General features: G+C 37.0%; 1 protein-coding gene and 1 non-coding gene across 2 annotated transcripts in view; one reads left to right on the top strand and one right to left on the bottom strand.

The window, feature by feature from the left end:
- The window catches only part of LOC144296609 (uncharacterized), a 47,056-nt gene that overhangs the window by 22,936 nt on the left and 2,276 nt on the right, over positions 1 to 21,844 (top strand). Inside the window, exons 4-5 of the mRNA XM_077869702.1 lie at positions 2,751 to 2,796; positions 14,864 to 14,979. Coding sequence (XP_077725828.1) covers positions 2,751 to 2,796; positions 14,864 to 14,912 — 95 coding nt within the window. The 3' untranslated portion in view covers positions 14,913 to 14,979. The remainder of the gene's footprint in view (positions 1 to 2,750; positions 2,797 to 14,863; positions 14,980 to 21,844) is intronic.
- LOC144296641 (U4 spliceosomal RNA) lies at positions 2,395 to 2,532 on the bottom strand. The gene has a single exon (XR_013363663.1). It is a non-coding gene; the product is annotated as a U4 spliceosomal RNA (small nuclear RNA).

Here is a 21,844-nt window from a genome sequence, read left to right as displayed (position 1 = left end):
AGGGGGAGGGACAGAGGGAGAGAGAGAGAATCTCCAGCAGATCCCCCACTGAGCTTGATCTCACAACCCTAAAATCAGGACCTGAGCTGAAATCAAGAGTCAGATACTTAATTAGTCAATTAAGTACTCAGCTACCCAGGCACCCCTTAAAAATAAAATCTTAAAAACATATTCTTATTTCTTCTTGGATTTATTTTATTTAAAAGATTTTATTTATTTATGAGAGACACAGAAAGAGACAGGCAGAGACATAGGCAGAGGGAGAAGGAGGCTCCATGCAGGGAGCCCGATGTGGGACTCAAGCCTGGGACTCCTGGGGAAGAAATAGAGACTCTAGGTATTATTCTGGCTACTGGAAAGGGGCTCATGGGCATTATGTGATTGATCACTAATAAAAACTATGGACATCAAAAACTTGATGAGCTTCCTTGATTGGCAATACTTTGTGCCTGGGAAAGACAACACTATCCATGTTTCTTCATGGAGAAAACAACCAGATATGTGTTTGGACCCTCCCCAGACTCTGCTTAATATATCTCTTCCCTTGGTAGCTTTGAACCTACATCCTTTCCCCATAATAAACTGTGAATGTAATAACTTTCTGTGAATTCTATGAATCGTTCAGCAAGTTACTAAAACTTGAGGGTGCGTTTGGGAACCCCCTGAACTCATAATTGTTGTCAGAGGTGAGGACAATTCTTGTGGGAACTGTTTCCTCAGACCTTGCAGTTTGGCCTTTTCCTTACAACAGGAGATTGGAATAACAAGGGATTGGCTAGTAAGAAGTGAAGAGAATGCTAGAAAAAACAGGAATGTCAGATATAAGGGACAGCAACTACGTTTACGACTAAGATAGAGTGCCCATGGAAGACATCCCTACCCACCCTCACCTTGCCAGGGTAAAATTCAGACTTTATTGAGTGGGCCATGACCATAACTCACAAAATGGCAGAGAATGCACTATGGTGATGCACCACCAGTGGAACTTTCTGGAAATCTGTCCACTGGAACTTAACTAGAATTCCCAGTGTTGTGGCAATGCAACTTACAAAAATCCCCCCTCTATACTTGCTGAAATTCACTCTGCCAGTCGGGTGCTACTGGTCACCATTTACTGCAGGCACTAGGCCACGTAGAAGTTGCAAACACTGTGGGAGCTTGCTTCTGGAGAAGCCACACATGTTGCAGGAAACAGGCTCTGGAAGCACTATAGAAGCTTGGTGAGCAAACAATTGGACCAGATGCAAAACTGTTTCCTCTTGTAATGAACTCCTCAGCACTATCTATTGACCCATTTAACATTATGCCAGTTGGAGAAGGAAAAACAAAGTACCCAAATCCATTTCATGGAGTAGGCAAAGGGTGAATGTGAAGCTGACAAGCAATAAATTGATTACTAAACTAGGTGATGTCAGGTTGGTTCACCCATTATAAAAGTTTCCATCCACATTTACCTTATGGCTTTATGATCCATTGATGCCAAATTGCCTAGGTCCTTTGTTAAAAGGTTACCTTAATTTTAACTTTCTTCAGACTAATCATGATTCTTACTATTATTTTATTTATGCTGTACACAGTTATTATATTTTCCAAAATATATACACATATTCTTTTTTTTTTTTTTTTTTTTTTTTTTTGCCATTGCTTCCCGAATACCACTCTTTGGTTTCCATTTAAAATTCTGCTGATTGGGGTGCCTGGGGACTCAGTGGAGCATATGACCCTTGATCTTGGAGTTGTAAGTCCAAGCTCCACATTGGGTATAGAGATTACTTAAGAAAATGAAATCTTTTTAAAAAACTCCTGCTTATTGGAGTGTCTCATTTATTAGTTCTTTCAGTGAGGGTCTGTGAAAAGTAAACCCCCTCAATCTCTGCCATAAAAAGTGTTTATTTGCTTTCATTCTTGAAGGATCATTTAAGTAAGCAGGTATAGAATTCTAAATTGACAGTTATTTTCCCCAGCACATCAACTATGCTATTGAATCATATTCAGATACCGATTGAATCTAATGAGAAGTTTATAATTTTTTTTAAGATTTTATTTATTTATTCATGACAGACAGAGAGAGAGAGGCAGAGACACAGGCAGAGGGAGAAGCAGGCTCCATGCAGGGAGCCCAACACGGGACCGATCCCGAGTCCCCAGGATCACACCCTGGGCCGAAGGCGACGCTAAACCACTGAGCTACTGGGGCTTCCCCTAATTATTCTAATTTGATTTTTTTGTATAAACATTTTAATTTCTCTCAAGGTTTTTTTTCTTTGTCTTAAATGTTCTGCCATTTACCCCAGATTGTCTAGACAAGGATTTGTTTTTAATTATCTTGCTCAGAATTAAGTATGCTTTTTCATTCTGGAGATGCATATCTTTCTTTAATACCGGAAATTCCTCAACTGTTTTTTTAAAAATATTGCCTCACCCCAATTCTAATATTTCCCTTTGGAACTCCTGATGGACACATCTTTCAATTAGCAATAATCGCGCCTCAGATAAACCTCATTGGCTACGATACTGCCACTGTGCAAGGCTGATGGACACATTTTAAAATTATTTTTTTCTTTCTTTTTTTCTATTTGTGGTAAAATACATACAATATAAAACTTATCATTTTTAACTGTATAGTTCAGAGGCATTCAATACATTCACATTGCTGTACAACCATCACTACCATCTATTCTCATATTTCATCTTGTAAAACTGAAATTCCATACCCATTAAACAATAACCCGTATTTCCCCTTCCCGCAGCTCCTGGCAACCACCATTCTACTGTCTATCTTTATGATTTTGACATGTAAGTGGAATTATACCATATTTGTCTTCTCGTGACTGGCTTATTTTACCTAGCATAATGTCCTCAAGGTTCATCCATGCTTTTTTTTTTTTTCCCTACACTTTTTTTTCTAACCTATTTTCTCTGGAAAAATGGAGAAAGAATGGTTTCTTTAACAAGTGTTTCTGGGACAACTGGATATTTAAATGGAAAAAAAAAGGAAATTCGTACATTTTTACAAGTGATTTACATATAAAAATTAACTCACAATGGATTAATGACCTAAATAAAAGAGTGAAAACTATAAAACTTTTAGATAAAAACACAGGTCATATCTTCATGACCTCAGATTTTCCAGTGGTTTCTTAGATACAATACCAAAATCTGAACAATGAAATTATAATCTGAGGAACCCTTGGCTGGCTCAGTTGGAAGAACTTTCAACTCTTGATCTCAGGGTCATGAGTTTGAGTCCCATGTTGGATGTAGAGATTACTTAAATAAATAAATAAATAAATAAATAAATAAATAAATAACTTAAATAAACAAACATTTTTTAAAAGATTACAATTTGCACTTCTTCAAAATTAAAAATGTGTATCAAAAGGAGTTATTGAGAAAGTATAAAGACAACCTATCATAAGGGAGAAAATATTGGCAAATTGCATATCTAAGAAGGTCTATTATTTATAATATACGAAGAACTCTTACAACTCAACAAGTAAAAGGACCTTGTATCCAGTACTTTTTCCAAGAAATATCATGATGACCTAATGGTCCTAAATACATTAAATGTGTTTCAGTCTAACGGGATTATTTTATTTATTGCTCATATTGCCTTATCTTTGTCAAGTGAAAGCCTCTTCAATTTGACTTTCAAGTAATTTAAACATAACTCCAATAGTGTTGGATTGTGTCCTCACTGGCTTGAGAGTCACAAGACATTGTACATTTCCTGCCCAAGCCTGAAATCAGTTTTCTAGTCCTCTCTCTTCAATAGACAGAGCTAGGAAATCTGTATCTCTATCTATCCTCCCACGCCTGCAAACATGAAGTATTTCATGAGTTCAAACTGATACTATCAATTCAAGTTTAGGACTAAAGGTATTTCAGGAAACTATCCTATTTTAGATCTGTGTTTTTTTTTCTCTCACAGGGAAAATATTTATTCTCAAGGACATTAGGAGTAATATAATTAGAACATAATGTAATACTTCATATGCTATAGCCGATATTATGCATAAAGTAGACTCAAAAAATAGCAACATAATTACTGAAAGTAATTTTTTTAAATGTGTTTGCCTGTTTTCCTTTATCCATTGTTTCTACATTTGTTGTATCTGATTTTTAGCGCATATATTCATGAAATACTATACTCTCTTCCTTAATGCCAAAAATATATTTAGTTCTACATTAAATTCAATCCTCAAAAAAAAAAAATTCAATCCTCACCATTCTCTTTATGTTAATTAATGTCATTCCAGCCATTATGGTTGTCCAAAGATCATTCTCTAGTAGATTTGGAAGTAAGAGTTCATCACTTCTTGGCCTTTTGGCTAAGATCGAGTGGAAGAAAGGGTTCATAGCAACAATATTCTCTGAGTTTTTCCCTGCAAGTTTTTGATCATTTCTCTACATCCTTTATGTTTGAAAATTAAGTTTGCAGGTTATGAGATGACTGGCTCACATTCTTCTCTGTGATTATCTTAAATATATGTCTATTGGCATAAGGTATTGCTATCAAGAATGCCTGGTGACAATAAATTTTCTTTTATCACTTGTACTTGGGATCTCCAAAGAATATTTTCTTTTTCTTAAAGAGTCTAATAAATTTTTTTAAAGTAGGGTCCACAATCAACGTGGGGCTTGAACTCACAACCCCAAGATCAAGAGTTAGTTGCATGCTTTACTGACAGAGCCAGCCAGGTGCCCCTAAAGTCTAATAATTTTTAAAAATATGTTTCAGTGTTTGTCATCCAGGGTCAATTTTCCCAGATATGTGCACTGAGTGGCTCGTCAATTGAACATCCAACTCTTCATTTTGGCTCAGGTCATGATCTCAGGGCCATGGGATTGAGCCCCACATCTGGCTCTGTGCTCACAAGGAGTCTGATGGAGATTATCTCCTACTCCCTCTGCTCCTCCTCCTGGTCAGTCTCTCTCTCTCTCTAAAATAAATAAAATATTTAAAATTTTTTTTTGAAATATATTTAAAAATATTTATTCTTTTTACTTACTTTGTTTCTTTGATGACTCTTATGAGATATATATTAAAATGTAATTATACTATACATTATATATGATTATGTTATATATTTCATTATTTTATAAAATCTATATATTATTTTACTGTGGCCTTATATTTATATATGTATAAAATCTTCATTGCTTGTCTTTTACATTTGTACTTTCTCTCTTTTTTTTTTTTTTTTTGTACTTTCTCTTGAATATTTTTCATCTCTTTCTTCATTTCTGTTTGATTTTCCTCCTTTTTCTCTTAGGACATTTTACAGTGTTTATTCACTTTTGTGTTTCTTTTAGTTTTTTTCTTTGTTCCTGAAGTGATTCTTTTCTGAATTCTGTTACCTCATTTCTGTTTTTTTTCTGGTTCTTATGTTGTTCTTTCAATTTTCTATAATTTCTAATGTCTTTTAACTAGTTTTGAAGTATTAGGGTGTTGTTTCCATCTGTTTTACAAGCATACGTTCCTGATGTCTTTTTATGTTCCTTTGGGAACTTCTCTGGTTTCTTAATCTTTATTTTAACAAAGTACATTAACATTGCATAAGATTTAACATGGATCTGCTTCTATTATTTATTTTTACTTTAAATCGGTTTCCAAAAAAATAAAATAAAATAAAATAAAATAAAATAAAATAAAATAAATCGGTTTCCTAAACTTTAAGAAGAGGTAAAATTTAATTTTATTTTGCTAATTTTACAGCTCTATAGTGCCATCTTCTGTTGTTTTTTTTTAATTATTATTTTTAAAGATTTTATCTATCCATCCATGAGAAGACACAGAGAGGCAGAGACATAGGCAGAGGGAGAAACAGGTTCTCTGCACGGAGCTGGATGCAGGACTAGATCTCTGAACTCTGGGATCACGCCCTGAGCCAAAGGCAGATGCTCAACTGCTGAGCTACCCAGGTGACCCTCTTGTTTTTATGAAAAGTCACAATATATGGCAGTTTGCTTTCTGAGATATTCTGATCCTGTCTCTGCTCTCTACTTTGTTTTATCTGTATCCTCTTTTTCCTTTGTGTTCTTTGCCCATCTACTGCTTAAATCTTAACACTCCCATGAAGAGAGATTTTGCTGAGAGTTTGAGAGTTATTTTTGAGAGTTATTTTTGAGAGTTTATGAGACCATCTTTCTCATTACCTTTTTATCTTTCTGAAGACACCTTGTGCAATATGCTGGAGTTTCAGATTTTATTCTCAAATTTACTCACGGAAGTTTCCCAATGAATGTCACTTAGTAATTGAGGATTTTAGTTCTCTCTGGTGCTCTGTTTCTTCCCTGTTTCCTCTTGCACAGATACTGATACCATTTATCTCTAGCAGTTTTTGGTGGTTTGTTGCTATCTGTTTATGTTTTGAAGCCATGGAATTGCTACATTACTTAATTTTTTTAAAAAAAATCTTATTTATTCATGAGAGACAGAGAGAGAGACAGAGAGAGAGAGAGAGAGAGAGGCGCAGAGACACAGGCAGAGGGAGAAGCAGGCTTCATGCAGGGAGCCTGATGGGACGTGATCCCGGGACTCCAGGATCATGTCCTGGACTGAAGGCAAGCGCTAAGCCACTGAGCCACCCAGGGATCCCTGCATTACTCAATTTTATTGTAGATGTTATTCAAGGATTCTTTTTTTTTTTTTCATTCTAGTTCTGTGTGGGCTTTTTCTTTTTCAATAGAGCACATAAGCTTTATTTTTATTTTTTAAAAGATTTTATTGATTTATTTGAGAGAGATAGAGATAGAGAGCACATAGCAGGGGGCAGGGGCAGAGGGAGAGGGAGAAGAAGACCCCCTGCTGAGCAGGGAGCCTGATGTAAGATTCCATCCCAGGACCCTAGGATCACCACCTGAGCAAAGGCAGACACTCAACCGCTGAGCCACCCAGGCATCCCAAAGATACGATTTTTGATTTTGCTTTTTATATTCAAGGTTTGAGCAGTCTTTGTCATTAAATCCTTGGCATGCAATATACTTGTCATCTTTTCATAAAATGTCAACAGCTATCAACAGGATATCAGTATTTTCTTTTTTGTTTTTTTTTTTTTAAATATTTTTTATTTTTTTTTTATGATAGTCACACACAGAGAGAGAGAGAGAGAGGCAGAGACACAGGCAGAGGGAGAAGCAGGCTCCATGCACCGGGAGCCTGATGTGGGATTCGATCCCGGGTCTCCAGGATCGCGCCCTGGGCCAAAGGCAGGCGCTAAACCGCTGCGCCACCCAGGGATCCCAGGATATCAGTATTTTCAATCCTATTAGGATTGTTTTGACCCAAGTAGATTAGAATATGCCAAGGAGTATACTTAAAACTGTTAAAATATATTAAAAGGGCATGGCAATAGCATTTAAATTAGAATATCTATTTCCTTTGGTTTAGATATCTATGTTTTGTTTTCATTATCCCAAATAATAGCCAGTTAGCAATAACTCTCAGGTTTTTTTCCCCCCACAGTCCCTAGTAACCTCTATTCTACTAGGTGTCTGTAAATTTGCCTATTGTAGATAGCTCATTTAAGTGAATTCATAAAATACTTGTCCTTTTTTGTGTCTGGCTTAGTCCACTTAGCGTATTTTCAAGGTTCATCCATGCTGTAGCATGTGTAAGGACTTCATTCCTTTTTGTAACTGAATCATATCTCATCATTTTGTTTATTCATTTCTCTGTTGATGAATATTAGGGTGGTTTCTATCTTTTGGCATTTGTGAATAACTCTGCTATTAGCATAGGTGTACAAGTATATGTTTGAATCCTGTTTTCAGTTCCTTTGGATTATACAGAAGAAGGGCATGACTGGGCCATGTGGTGATTCTATATTTAGCTTTTGGAGGAACCCCCATTTTAAAAAAATAGACCTTACTTTTTGGAGCAATTTTAGGTTCACAGCAAAATTGCATGGAACTATAAGTATTTCTCATATGCTCACTGCCCCAACATGCACACACACACACACACACACACATACATTCTTCAGCACTATCAACAACATGAACCAAAGTGGAATATTTGTTACAAACCTATGTTGTTGATACATCCTCATCACGCAAAGTCTGCAATTTATCCCCTTAGGGTTTACTTTTGGTGTTGCACATTCTATGGGTTTTGATATATGTATAAAGATAGACATATATATACCATTATAGTATCACACAGAATAGTGGCACCCTCTAAAAATCTTCGTATTTATCTCTCCCAACCCCTGGTAACTACTTTTTTACTTTTTCTATCTTTGTGGTTTTGTCTTTTCCAAAATGTCATATAGTTGGAATCATAAAACATGTAATTTTCCAGATTCTTTTTTTTCATTTAGCAATATACACTTAAGACTACTCTGTCTTTTCATGGCTTAATGGCTCATTTGTTTTTAGCACTGAATAACATTCCATAGTCTCAATGTAGCATCGTTTATTTATCATCTACGGAGGGATAAGTTTCTATGTTTTAGCAATTATGAATAAAGCTGCTATAAACATAGATGTGTAGGTTTTGTGTGGATATCAGTTTTCATCGCATTTGGGTGAATACCAAGGAGGGTGACTTTTGGGTTCTATGATAAGAGTATATTTAGTTCTGATGCACCTGGCTGGCTCAGTCAGCAGAAAGTGTGACTCTTGATCTTTAGATTGTGAGTTCAAGCTTAATATTGAATGTAGAGGTTACTTAAAAATACAATCTTAAACAAAACAAAACAGTATATTTAATTCTGTAAGAAACTGCTGCCAGAAACTGAAAGTTTGTGTCCCCTAAAAATTCTTGTCGAACTCTCAAACCCCAATGCAATAAAATTAGGAAATAGTGCCTTTGGAAGTTGAAGTACTCTTAAATGGGATTAATGTCCTTATATAAGAGACCTAAGAGAGCTCCCTCACTCTTCTGTTGAATAAGGACACCGTGAGAAGATTCCTGGCTGTGAATCAGGAAGGGCCCTCACCAGACAACATACATACCCACACCTTGATCCTGGATTTCTCAGCCTCAAGGACTGTGAGGAATAATTTCTGTGTTTACAAGCCACTCAGTCTATTTTATTCTGTTGTACAGCCTAAAAAAGACTAAGATAATTGCCAAACTGTCTTCCCAAGTTGCTGTACCATTTTGCATTCCTATAAGCAATGAATAAGAACTCCTGCTGCTTCACATCCTCACCAGCATTTTGTGTTGTGTTTTGAATTTTGACCATTCTAATAGATCTCATTGTTGTTTTAATTTGCAATTCCCATTATATGCAAATATAATTTGCATATAATGAGATGATGGTGAGCACCTTTTCAAATGCTTAATTGACATCTGTATATTTTCTTCAGTAGATGTTTTTACAGGGTTTTGCCCATTTTTAAATTGTTTTTTTTATTTTTTAATTTAGTTTTAAGAGTTTTTTTGTATATTTTGGATAACAGTCCTATGTGGATGTATGTCTTTTGCAAATATTTATTCCAAGTCTGTCTTATCTTCTCATTCTCTTGAGTATCCTGTGTGGTTTTATGGGGGATATAGATAGAATAAAAAAGTATATCACTATTACCACCAGTTTTCCAAAAGTCCTTCTAAAGTTTTCTTAAAGTTAATTTTTACTTACACATTAAATATATGAATAAATTCTCTTTGTAAAGAAAACGTTTAATACAAAAAGATAAAATGGCTTTGATACCTCTCTAACCCTTATCCTATATTTATGTATTTTCTTCTATAATACCAAATTGTTTCCTGTGTATTACATACATGGATATGTACCTATATGAAACATTTAGTACATATATGTTTCTTTTGGACATAACTGATAATTCAAACTTTGTAATATTCTGCACCTTGTTTTTATCTTTTAACAGTATATCTTCAAACTTTTTCCCCTGAGAGTAATGTAGATCTGCCCCATTCATCTAAAATCCCCAATATACCCACTTTTGTACATCACCACTATTGCCCTGCTAGGCAAAGCCACATTCATCTCTCACCCTGCTTCTACTCTTACTCCCTTACAAACAGTTTTCTACAAAACAGCCTAAATGATAAATAAATAGTATACTTTTAAAATCAGATTTTGTAATCTAAAGACTCAGAACAATGGATTTTCATTGCTATGAGTAAAATCTGAAGTTTCTTCAGTAGAATGCGAATACTCTGAAGGCAGGCACTTTTTATTTCTATTTTTTTATTATATTTTTTATTGTGGTAAATATATATAAGACTAACATTTTAATCATTTTTAAGTGCATACTTAAGTGGTATTAAGTATATCCACATTATCACTACATTATTATTGGATTGTACATCCACAACCATTATCACTATCTACCTCCAGAACTTCTTCTTTATCCCAGAGAGAGAAACAACACCTATCAAGCAATAACTCCTCATTCCCACCACCTCCAGCTCCTGGTAATCACTATTCTACTTAATGTCTATAAATTTAAAAGGCAAGAAGGTTTTGTTTTTTTTTTTTTACAGGCTGACAAACATTTATAAACTATATTGAGAACTACTGCTATTTCAGGGCATAGTAGCCACAGCTGTGTGCTCCTGAACAGCTACCATCGGTAGTACAGTTTTTGTTTAGAATTTTGTACTTTTCAAACCAAGATAATACTGAAAAGTAGCACTTGAGACGTTCAACAGACTGAGCCACCCAGGCACCCGAACAAACTGATTCTTAAGCTTATATGGAAAGGCAAAAAGGTCCAAAATAGCCAACACAATACTGAAAGAGAACGAAGTTGAAATGATGCTACCTCACTTCAACATCTGCAAAGCCACAATAATCCAAACAATGTGGTATTAGCAAGAAAATAGAAAAAGAGATCAATGGAACAGAATATAGAACCCAGAAATTGACCTTCATGAATGGGGTGTCTGAATGGCTCAGTCAGTAGAGCTTATAACTCTTGGTCTTGGGTTGTAAATTTGAGCCCCTTGTTGAGTTTAGAAATCACTTAAAAATAAAATCTTAAAAAAAAGAAGAAACTGACCTTAATGAATATAAATCAACCAGCAAAGGCAGTGCAATGGAACAATACAAATGGTGCTGAAGCAACTGGGTATCCGTATACAAAAAATAAATAAATAAAAAGTTAAAAAGTTACACAAATACCTCATGCCCTTCATAAAAATGACTCAAAATGGATCACAGACCTAAGTGTAAAATGCAAAATTATAAAACTCCAAGAAGAAAACAGAGCAGAAAAACTAGATGACCTTAGGTACAGAGATGACATTTTAGATATAATACCAAAGGTACAGTCTAGGGAAGAAGTAATGGGTAAGACGAACTTCACTAAAATTAAAAACTTTTGCTCTAGGAGAGACAACATCAAGGAATGAGAAAAGTAAGCCACAGATTGGGAGAAAATATTTGCAAAAGGTTTACCTGATAAAAAAAAATGTTATCCAAAATAGACAAAGTATACTTAAAACACAACAATAAGAAAACACACAACCTGATTAACAAATAGGTCAAAGACCTTAAGAGAGGCTTCACCAAAGAAGATATATCGGTGGAAAATAACCATATGAAAAGATGTTCCATATTATGTCATCATGAACATGCAAATAAAATCAATGAGATATCACCACACCCCTATTAGAATGGCCAAAATCTGGGACATTGACAATACCAAATCTGGCAAGAATGCAGGGCAATAGGATCTTCCATTCATTGTTTTGGAAGACAGTTTGGCAGTTGCTTACAAAACTAAACATGCAGGGAGCCCGGGTGGCTCAGCAGTTTAGCGTCGCCTTCAGCCCAGGACGTGAACCTGGAGACCCAGGATTGAGTCCCACGTCAGGTTCCCTGCATGGAGCCTGCTTCTCCTGCTGCCTGTGCCTCTGTCTCTTTCTCTCTGTGTCTCTAATAAATAAATAAATCCCTGCATGGAGCCTGCTTCTCCCTCTGCCTGTGCCTATGTCTCTTTCTCTTTGTGTCTCTCATGAATAAATAAATAAAATCTTAAAAAAAAACAACTAAACATGCTTTTACCATAAGATTCAGCAATCACACTCTTTGATATTTACCCAAATGAGTTGAAAACATACATTCATATGAAAACCTGCATACAGACGTTTATAGTAGCTTCATTCATAATTGCCAAACTTGGAAACAACCAAGATGGCCTTTAGTAAGTGAGTGAATAAATAAACTTTGGTACATCCATACAATAGAATATTATTCAGTGCTAAAAATAAATGAGCTATAAAGCCAAGAAAGGACATAAAGGAAACTTAAAACATATTACAAAGTGAAAGAAGTCAATCTGAGACTACATATTATATGATTCCAACTATGTGACATTTTCAAAAAGGCAAAACTATGGAGACAGTAAAAAAGTGGTTGCCAGGGTTCAAGTAGGGGAGGGATGAATAGCCTGAGCACAAAGTTTGAGGGCAGTGAAAATATTCCATATGATCCTATAATTATACATTTTTCCAAACCATAGAATATGCAAACCAAGAGTGAACCCTAAGGTAAATTGTGGATCTGGGGTAATAATAATGTGTCAATATAGGTTCATCAATTGTAATAAATGTACCACGCTAGTGAGAGATGTTGATAGGGGATGATATGCATGTGAGGGGACAGAAAGTATATGGGAAATCTTTGTCCCTCCTAATTTAACTCTGATTCTAAAACTGTGAAAAAATAGAGATGTCTGGTTGGCTCAGTGGTTTAGTGCCTGCCTTGGCCCAGTGTGTAATCCTGGAGTCCCAGGATCAAGTCCTGCATCAGGCTTTCTGCATGGAGCCTGCTTCTCCCTCTGCCTGTGTCTCTGCCTCTCTCTCTCTCTCTCTCTCTGTGTCTCTCATGAATAAATAAATAAAATCTTAAAAAAAAAAAAATTCAGATTCCTCTGGGTGACCTGGGCTCCTGGGGTTCCTCCTTGCTTGAGAAGTAGTTTCAGTTTATATCACGGGGATATTATGCCCATAAAGTCTTTTAGCTCAGTTAAGAGATAAGCTGGAGGGGTGCGTGGGTGGCTTAATCAGTTAAGCAAGCATTGGACTCTTGGTTTTGGCTGAGGTCATGATCTCCCGGTCGTGGGATCCAGCCCCGCATCAGGCTCTGTGCTCAGTGCGGAGTCTGCTTAAGACTCTCTCACCCTCAGTCCCTCCCTCCCTCAAATAAATAAACCTTTTTTAAAAAAATTTTATTTCTTGGGCAGCCCGGGTGGCTCAGCGGTTTAGCGCCACCTTCAGCCCAGGGTGTGATCCTGGAGACCCAGGATCGAGTCCCATGTTGGACTCCCTGCATGGAGCCTGCTTCTCCCTCTGCCTCTCTCTCTCTCTCTGCTTCTCATGAATAAATAAATAAAATCTTAAAAAAAAAAAAAAGATTTTACTTCTTCATGAAAGACACACACACAGAGGCAGAGACATAGGCAGAGGGAGAAGCAGACTTCCTGTAGAGAGCCTGATGCAGGACTCGATCCCAGGATCCTGGGATCACAACCTGAGCCAAAGGTAGATGCTCAACCACTGAGCCACCCAGGTGCCCTAAATAAATAAATCTTTAAAAAAGAGAGATAAGATAAGTAAGGAAAGATGTAAGACAAAGGTAAGTGAGTATAAGTAGATGAGCAGTAAAGGTGAGGTCCAGGTGATAGTCACTGCTCCCTCCTTTAGCCTCTTCAGGGCACAAATTATTTCTAGCTCTATTTATTATACTATTCCTTCTGGTTTCCATCTACCTTGTAGTTTCTTTTCATCTTTTAAAATATTATCTTTATTAAATGTCCCCTAATTACTAAATTTCAATGTGCCATATTTCTTATCAGGACCCTCATTGGTACAGTATTCAGTACAAGGGATTAGATTCTTTCAATGCCATCAGAAGGGTTGGAGGAGTGGAAACTAGGGTGTGATGGTTAATGTAATGTACCAACTTATCTGGGCTATAGCCTTTTCAGATATTTAATTAAACATAATTATAATGTGATATTAAGGTTGTTATAGGATGAGATTGATATTTGAACCAGTAGATTGAGTAAAGCAGATTGTCCTCCTTAGTGCAGGTGGGTCCCATCCAATCCACTGAAGTAATGAACGAAATAAAAAGGATGAGTAAAGGAGAATTTGATCTATCTGCCTATATTCAAGCTGCGATATTGGTCTTCACCTGTCTTTGGACTAGAACTGATTTGAACTCACATGATCAACTCCTCCTCTTTTCCAGCCCTAGGATTTGGACTAGACCTACATAATGGTCTCTCCTGCTTTTTAGGCCTTCAGACTTTGACAGAAACTATGCTATGGGCTCTCCTGCATTGTCAGCTTGCCGACTGCAGATCTTGGAACTTCTTAGCCTTCTTAAAGAAACCACAGGCCCAAAATGGAGTCACTTTGCTAAACCCCACAAGGCTTAATTCTTACGGTGGAGCTTTAAGCCCTATCCATTTGGAATATCCTGATCAGCACTAATGAGATAATCAGCATGATAAGACCCTTGCTTTTCCCTCTAAAAGAAGATGACCTTGCCTGAAACAATCATTTCTTTTGCTAGTTAACCTCTTTATCTCACCCTGTTTCTGCCTATAAAATCCTTCCATTTTGTACATTTCCTTGGATGTCCCTATGTCCCTTATATTTGCTAGATGGGATGCTGCCCAAGTTATGAGTCATTGAATAAAGCCTGTTAGATCTTTAAACTTACTCCTTTGAATTTTGTTTTGAAACAGCTTTCACAGTCACATGAGCCAATTCCTTAAAATCTCTTTCTCTTCATATTCCTTTGGTTCTGTTTTTCTGGAGAACCCCAATTAATACAGATTTTGATACTAAGAGTGGTTCTAGAGGAACAGAGTATTAAGGGTGAGTTTTCTGAATTGGTTTTGGGGTTTCTGAAATTGTCTCTCTTCTAATTAGATGTAAAGATGCTACTGACTACAGAGCTTGCTACCAGTCCATGAGATGATCTGCCAAAACAGATACACAAAATATCTCTACTGGATGCTCTTACTAATCAATTGTTTATCAAGAAGGTAGGTGGCTGTATATATATCTTTGAGCATTTTTGAAAAACTAATGAAGAAAATGAGATTTGACTAGTTGTTCCTAATGTCACTGGACAAAGTGGTGGAAAAAAAGGATGAGTTCAGGGATTCACATCCCTAGCTCAAGAGCTGCATAATAACCAGAAGACTATGTATGCCCTGAAGGAGATTCATCTCCTATAGCCAGCCACAGGGGGTGGGATTGCTGAAAATCAAATGTACAATCTCATCTTGTTACTGGTTGAGTTATAATGCAAGTTGAATTGACAGCCTTACATTATGTCTGCTGCTAAAGTGAGGATACTACTTTCAAAGAATAGGATACTACAAGTTGGAATAGGGCAGTATGGGGGGGCATCTGGGTGGTTCAGTAAGTTGAGCATCTGCTTTTGGCTCAGGTTGTGATCCTGGGGTCCTGGGATTGAGTCTCACAGTAGGCTTCTTGCAGGAAGCCTGCTTCTCCCCCTCTGCCTATGTGTCTGCCTCTCTCTGTGTATCTCTCATGGATTCATGGATAAATAAAATAAAAATAAAAAAAATAAAAAATAAAAAAAGGAGTAGGGGTGTATGGGAAGACCCTGATGAAGATGGGAACATGATGATATGTCTTTTTAAGAGATGGAGACCTCACACCTCCATTGGATATAGCCTCCTCACCCACAGTAGAATTGGACTCTTCACCCCTTTCTGAGAGAATTATACCTGCATTGCCTGAAGAAACTGTAATGGCCTCCCCTAAAACAATTGCTATGCAAGCCAGTGCTGCTTCTCCTCAGGATCTACTCCCACTTTCACTTTGCTTCTAGACACATAAGCAGACTCAAGTCCCAGCAGGCATCTAGAGGTGAGGTACAAAGCATGATCTATGAAGAGGTGTACTGCACTTCAAAAGAACTACTTGAGTTTTCTAATTTATGTAGACAAAAATTTCATGGGAAAGTGTGAGAATGGGGATCCCTGGGTGGCGCAGCAGTTTAGCGCCTGCCTTTGGTCCAGGGCGTGATCCTGGAGACCCGGGATTGAGTCCCACCTCGGGCTCCAGGTGCATGGAGCCTGCTTCTCCCTCTGCCTATGTCTCTGCCTCTCTCTCTCTCTCTCTCTCTCTCTGTGTGACTATCATAAATTAAAAAAAAAAAAAAGTGTGAGAATGGATACTAAGCGTGTGGGAGAATTGTGGAAAGAACATCAAGTTGGATCAGGCTGAATTTATTAGTATAAGATCATTTTTTTTTTTTTTTTTTTTTTTTTTTTTTAATTTTATTTATGATAGGCACGCAGTGAGAGAGAGAGAGGCAGAGACACAGGCAGAGGGAGAAGCAGGCTCCATGCACCGGGAGCCCGACGCGGGATTCGATCCCGGGTCTCCAGGATCACGCCCTGGGCCAAAGGCAGGCGCCAAACCGCTGCGCCACCCAGGGATCCCTAGTATAAGATCATTAAGCAGAGATTCTGCACTTCATGTTACAGCTTGGGGAGTTAAAAAAGGCTTTTTGGTAGGTTGGCTGAAACATGGTCCCAAAGATGGTCTATAGTGAATGAATTGGAAATGCCACCTCTGCCTAGTTTAATATAAAGGTGGGGATTCAAAGGCTTGGGGAGAGTAGAATGTTAAAGTGGATTTGTCTGTTAAGATTTACTGACCAATGGGGGACTTGGGAGGCTGAGTTGCTTAAGCCTCTGCCTTTGGCTCTGGTCATGATTCTAAGGCAAGCCCAAGCCCTGAGTCAGGCTCCCTGCTCATCAGGGAGTTTGCTTCTCCCTCTCCCTTTGTCCCCAACCCCCACTTGTACTCTCTCTCTCTCATAAATAAATAAATAAATAAATAAATAAATAAATAAATAAATAAATCTTTTTAAAAAAAGATTTACTGACCAACACTGAAAGGGCCCAGAAAACATACCTTTCACCAATACTATGAGAAATAATATTTGTCAGGGGAACCATGGCATCCTTGAAGAGATCTGTGATCATTCTTTTCAGTAGGCCAGACCTTCCAGTGAGAGCAGCAGTCATTGAACGGGAAACTTAAATGTAATGGAAATAATTGGATCCTGGCTGGGAGGGGCCAAGTGGTGGCTTTCAACTGCAAAAGGCAAGATAAGCATGGTTACTATATTGGACCACAGAATCAAAGCAACAATCAGAATAGTCTAACTCCAGCAGACCTATGCAATTGGCTCACTGATCATGGTGTTCCTAAAAATGAGACAGATGGAAAACCTACTAAATTATTAGTTGATATATATAATCAAAAAATTTCTAGATCAATCATCTAAAAGTCTAACTTAAATCATAAAATCAGAGTCATAGACCCTCAATCAATTCCCATACTTGAGCTAATTACAGACCCAAAACCTCTTAAGTAAGGGAGATGCCAGGTCCTTGTGAGGAAGGACCGCAGTATACTGTCAAAAATTTACACTATTACTCTTTCTGCCTTCACCAAGGGCATCAATGACTTTTAACCAGGATAACTATATTTTGGGGAAAAGGAAATAGTCAACCTTTCAGGGACTACTAAACACTGGCTCTGAATGGACACCAATTTAGAAAAACCCACTATGTCACTGTAACCCACCAGTCAGAGTAGGGGCTTATGGAAGTCAGATGATCAGTGGAACTTTTAGCTCATATTGTCATGAGCTAATGCCCAGTGGGTTTTCAAACATATCTTAAATTTTTTCTCTAGTTCCATAACACATAATTGGAATAACATATTCAGCAGCTGGCTGAATCCCTTTATTGGTTCTCTGAACAGTGGAGTGAGAGCTATTATGCTGGGAAGAACAAGGGAAAGATACTAAAATAGCTACTATCTAGAAAAAATTATAATTCAAAAGCAATATTGCATTTCTATTAGAATTGTAAGAATTAGTGAAAGTAATTCACTTGGCTCCCTTGCAACTATATAATTATAACCTGAGAATCTGAAATCTTTCTTGACCCTATCCTGAAAGCTTAAATCAGTATTTGCCAGGCACTATGCTGTGTGCTCTATATCCATATATCAGGCTGAAGAATGGCTCCCAAAGATATCAGATCCTAATCTCTAGAACCTGTAAATGTTATTATGTTTCCTATGGGAAAAGGGTCTTTGCAGATATGATTAAGATTGAGCATTTAAAAATAAATTAGCTGGGTGGGCTCTAAATGCACAGATTTGCAGAGGGAAGTGGAAGGAGATTATAGGCATAAGAGAAGGCAATGTGACCATAGAGGCAGGTTGGAGATTGGAGACTAAAGTGATGCAATCAAGGAATATTGGCAGTCACTAGAATGTAGAAGAAGCAAGAAATGGATTTTCTGTCTTCCTTCAGAGGAAGCCTTGATTTGAGCCCTGTGTCATTGATTTCCAACTTCTGACCAAGGATTTGAAAGATACAGGAGTGTGATTCCCATGACATCCTCATTTAATGGCCCATTTGGCCTGTGAATAGGACAGATGTATCTTGGAGAATAACAATAGATTATCATAATCTTAACCAGGGAGTAACTCCAATTATGGGTGATATACAAGTTGTGGTTTCATCACTTGAGCAAATAATAAAATCCTCTCATACCTAGTATGCAGCTACTCTCAAAAGGTTTTTTTCACCATCCCTGTCAATAAGACTCTCTAGAAGCAGTTTGCGCTCAGCTGGAAAAGCTAGCAATACCCTTTCACTGTCCTACTTTAGGAGTATATCAGCTCCTAAGCTCTATGTCATAATTTAGTTCACAAGAATCTTTTTTTTTTCTTAAAGATTTTATTTATTTATTCATGAAAGACACACAGAGAGAGGCAGAGATATAGGCAGAGGGAGAAGCAGGGTCCCCACAAGGAGCCCAATGTGGGGCTTGTTCCTGGACCCTAGGATCATGCCCTGAGCCAAAAACAGATACTCAGTCGCTGAGCCGCCTAGGTGTCCCAGTTCACGGGAATCTTAATCACATTTGCAAATGTACGATACATTATTATAAGGGAATACTGTATGTGTTCTGAATATTAGTCCCTTATCAGATATATGGTTTATAAATATTTCTTCCCATTCCATAGATTGTGTTTTCACTCTGTTGATTGATTCTTTGCTTTATAGTAGTTTTTAAATTTGATGTAGTCCAATTGTCTATTTTTGCTTTTGTTGTCTGCATTTTGGTATCATACCCAAGAAATCATTGTCAAATCAAATGTCATGGAGATTTCCTCCCATGTTTTATTCTAAGAGTTTTAATTTTTGTGTGTGGTATAAGAGTTCAACCCTAAGAAAAGAAGTGAAGCTGGAGGCCTCACAGTTCCTGATCTCAAAATATATGACAAAACTACAGTAATCAAAAGGGGTGGTACTATCATAAGGACAGATATATAGACTGGAGGAAAAGAATAAAGAGCTCAGAAATAAACCCTCAAGATATGGCCAAATGGTTTTCATTAAGATGCAAAGGCTACACAATGAAGAAATGATAGTCTTGTTAAAAATAAGAGGCCCCAAATGGAGCAACTTATGCTAAGCTCTATATCACCAAGCCAAGACTAAAGTATAGATTTGATTTTTGTCCAAATAGAATCACTTGATCAGCAATAGTTGAATAATCTGCCTAATAGACCCCTGCCATTTGCTAAAGGCAAATTTGCAATACCCAGCCTGCTTTTTTGTAGTTTTGCATAACTTTCTTGTTTCCACTCCTTTCTGCCTATAAAAGTCTTTCTCCTTTTTTAAAAAAGATTTCATTTACTTATTTGAGAGAAAGAGAGAGAGAGCACAAGCGAGGGGAGGAACAGAGGGACAAGAAGATTCTCTGCTGAGCAAGGAGCCCAATTTTGGGCTCAATCCTAGGACCTTGAGATCATGACCTGGGCTGAAGGCAGATGCTCAACCCAATGAGCTGCCCCAGGTTTTCATTTGGTACAGCTACTTCAAGCTCCTTTCTATCTTCTAAATTGGGTGCTGCCTAATTTGAATAGATTTTTGCTCAAATAATCTCTTAAAATTTTTAATATGCTTCAGTTTATCTTTTAATAGTCTTCAAAAACAGTGTTGGAAAAATTGGATATACACATGTGAAAGAAAGAAGTTGGACCCTAACCTTACTCCATATTCAACTGGGGTTTTCAACACATAGCAATGGCAAAGCTAGATATTACATGCAAAAGAATGAAGTTGGATTGTTACCTAATACTGTATAGAGAGTTTGACCAAAAATGGATGAAAAACCTAAATATAATAGATAAAATTATAAATGTGTTAGAAGAAAACAGGATTAAATTTTCAAGACCTTGAATTTGGCAGTAATTTGTATAAGTCACCAAAGGCACATGCAACGGAACAAAATATGGACAAATCAAACTTCATAAAATTTAAAAGTTTTGTGCCCTAACGACACTATCAGTCCACAGAATGGCAGAAAATATTTGCAAATTATATATTTGTTAAGGGATTCCAATCTAAAATTCAACAACAAGGGAAAAAACCACCAGATTAAAAATAAGCAAAGTATTTGAATAGAGATTTCTGCAAAAAAGATATACAAAAGCCAATAAGCATATGGATGATGTTTGACGTTACTAATCATTAGGGAAATTCAAATGAAAGCCACAATGAGATACCATCTTTCACACCTATCAAGAAAACTAGAAAACCAGAAAAATTCACAAATATGTGGAAATTTAAAAAAACATATTTTTGGGATCCCTGGGTGGCGCAGCGGTTTGGCGCCTGCCTTTGGCCCAGGGCGCGATCCTGGAGACCTGGGATCGAATCCCACGTCAGGCTCCCGGTGCACGGAGCCTGCTTCTCCCTCTGCCTGTGTCTCTGCCTCTCTCTCTCTCTGTGACTATCATAAATAAATAAAATTTAAAAAAAACATATTTTTAAAGAATCAATGAGTCAAAGAAGGAATCACAAGGGAAATTGGAACATATTTTGAGACAAAAATAAATACACAACATACCAAAGTTTATAGAATACAGTAAAGGAGTGCTAAGGAGAAAATTTTAGTCATCAATGCCTACGTTAAAGATGGACAAAGATTTCAAATCACTATCTTAGGAATATGCCATAAATAATTAGGAGAAGTAGACCAAAGTAAGCTCAAAGGAAGGAAGGAAAGGAAGAGGGAAAAAAGAAGGAAAGAAATAATAAAAATTAGAACAGAAATAAATAAAATAGAGAATAGAAAAAAGATGAACAGGGGTGCCTGCTGGCTGAGTTGGAATGATATGTGACTCTTGATCTCAAGGTTGTGAGTTCAAGCCTCACATTGAGTGTAGAGATTACTTAAAAAATAAACTTAAAAGAAAAAAGATGAACAAAATTGTAAATGCTTATAGAGAAGATTTAAATTATTAAAATTAGGATGAGAATGGAAACATTACTGCTGATTTTAAGAAATAAAAAGAATTATTAGAGAATTCTGTGAACAGCTGCACACCAACAAGTTGGATAACCTAGATGAAATGGACAAATTCCTACAAGTACACAATCTATGAAAGTTGAATCATATGGAATAGATAATCTGATTAGATCTCCCACTAGGGAGATTGAATCAGTAATCAAAAATCTTGCAATAAAGTGTAGTCTATTGTTAGATGAGTGACTAAAGATGTAATGCATATATGTGTGTGTGTATTATTACTCAGTCATAAAAATGAATGAAATCTTGCCATTCATGACAACATGGATGGAAGTAGAGGGTATTATGCTAAGTGAAATAACTCTAAGAGAAGGGACGCTTGGGTGGCTCAGTGGTTGAACATCTGCCTTTGGCTCAGGGCATGATCCTGGATTCCCGGGATGGAGTCCAACATTGGACTCCTTGCATGGAGCCTGCTTCTCCGTCTGCCTGTGTCTCTGCCTCTCTTTCTGTGTCTCTCATG

Source organism: Canis aureus, chromosome 24 (assembly GCF_053574225.1).
Source record: "Canis aureus isolate CA01 chromosome 24, VMU_Caureus_v.1.0, whole genome shotgun sequence".
Classification (NCBI taxonomy): Eukaryota; Metazoa; Chordata; class Mammalia; order Carnivora; family Canidae; genus Canis; species Canis aureus.
Note: the sequence above shows the minus strand (reverse complement) of the source record. Positions and strands in the feature narration are given on the sequence as shown.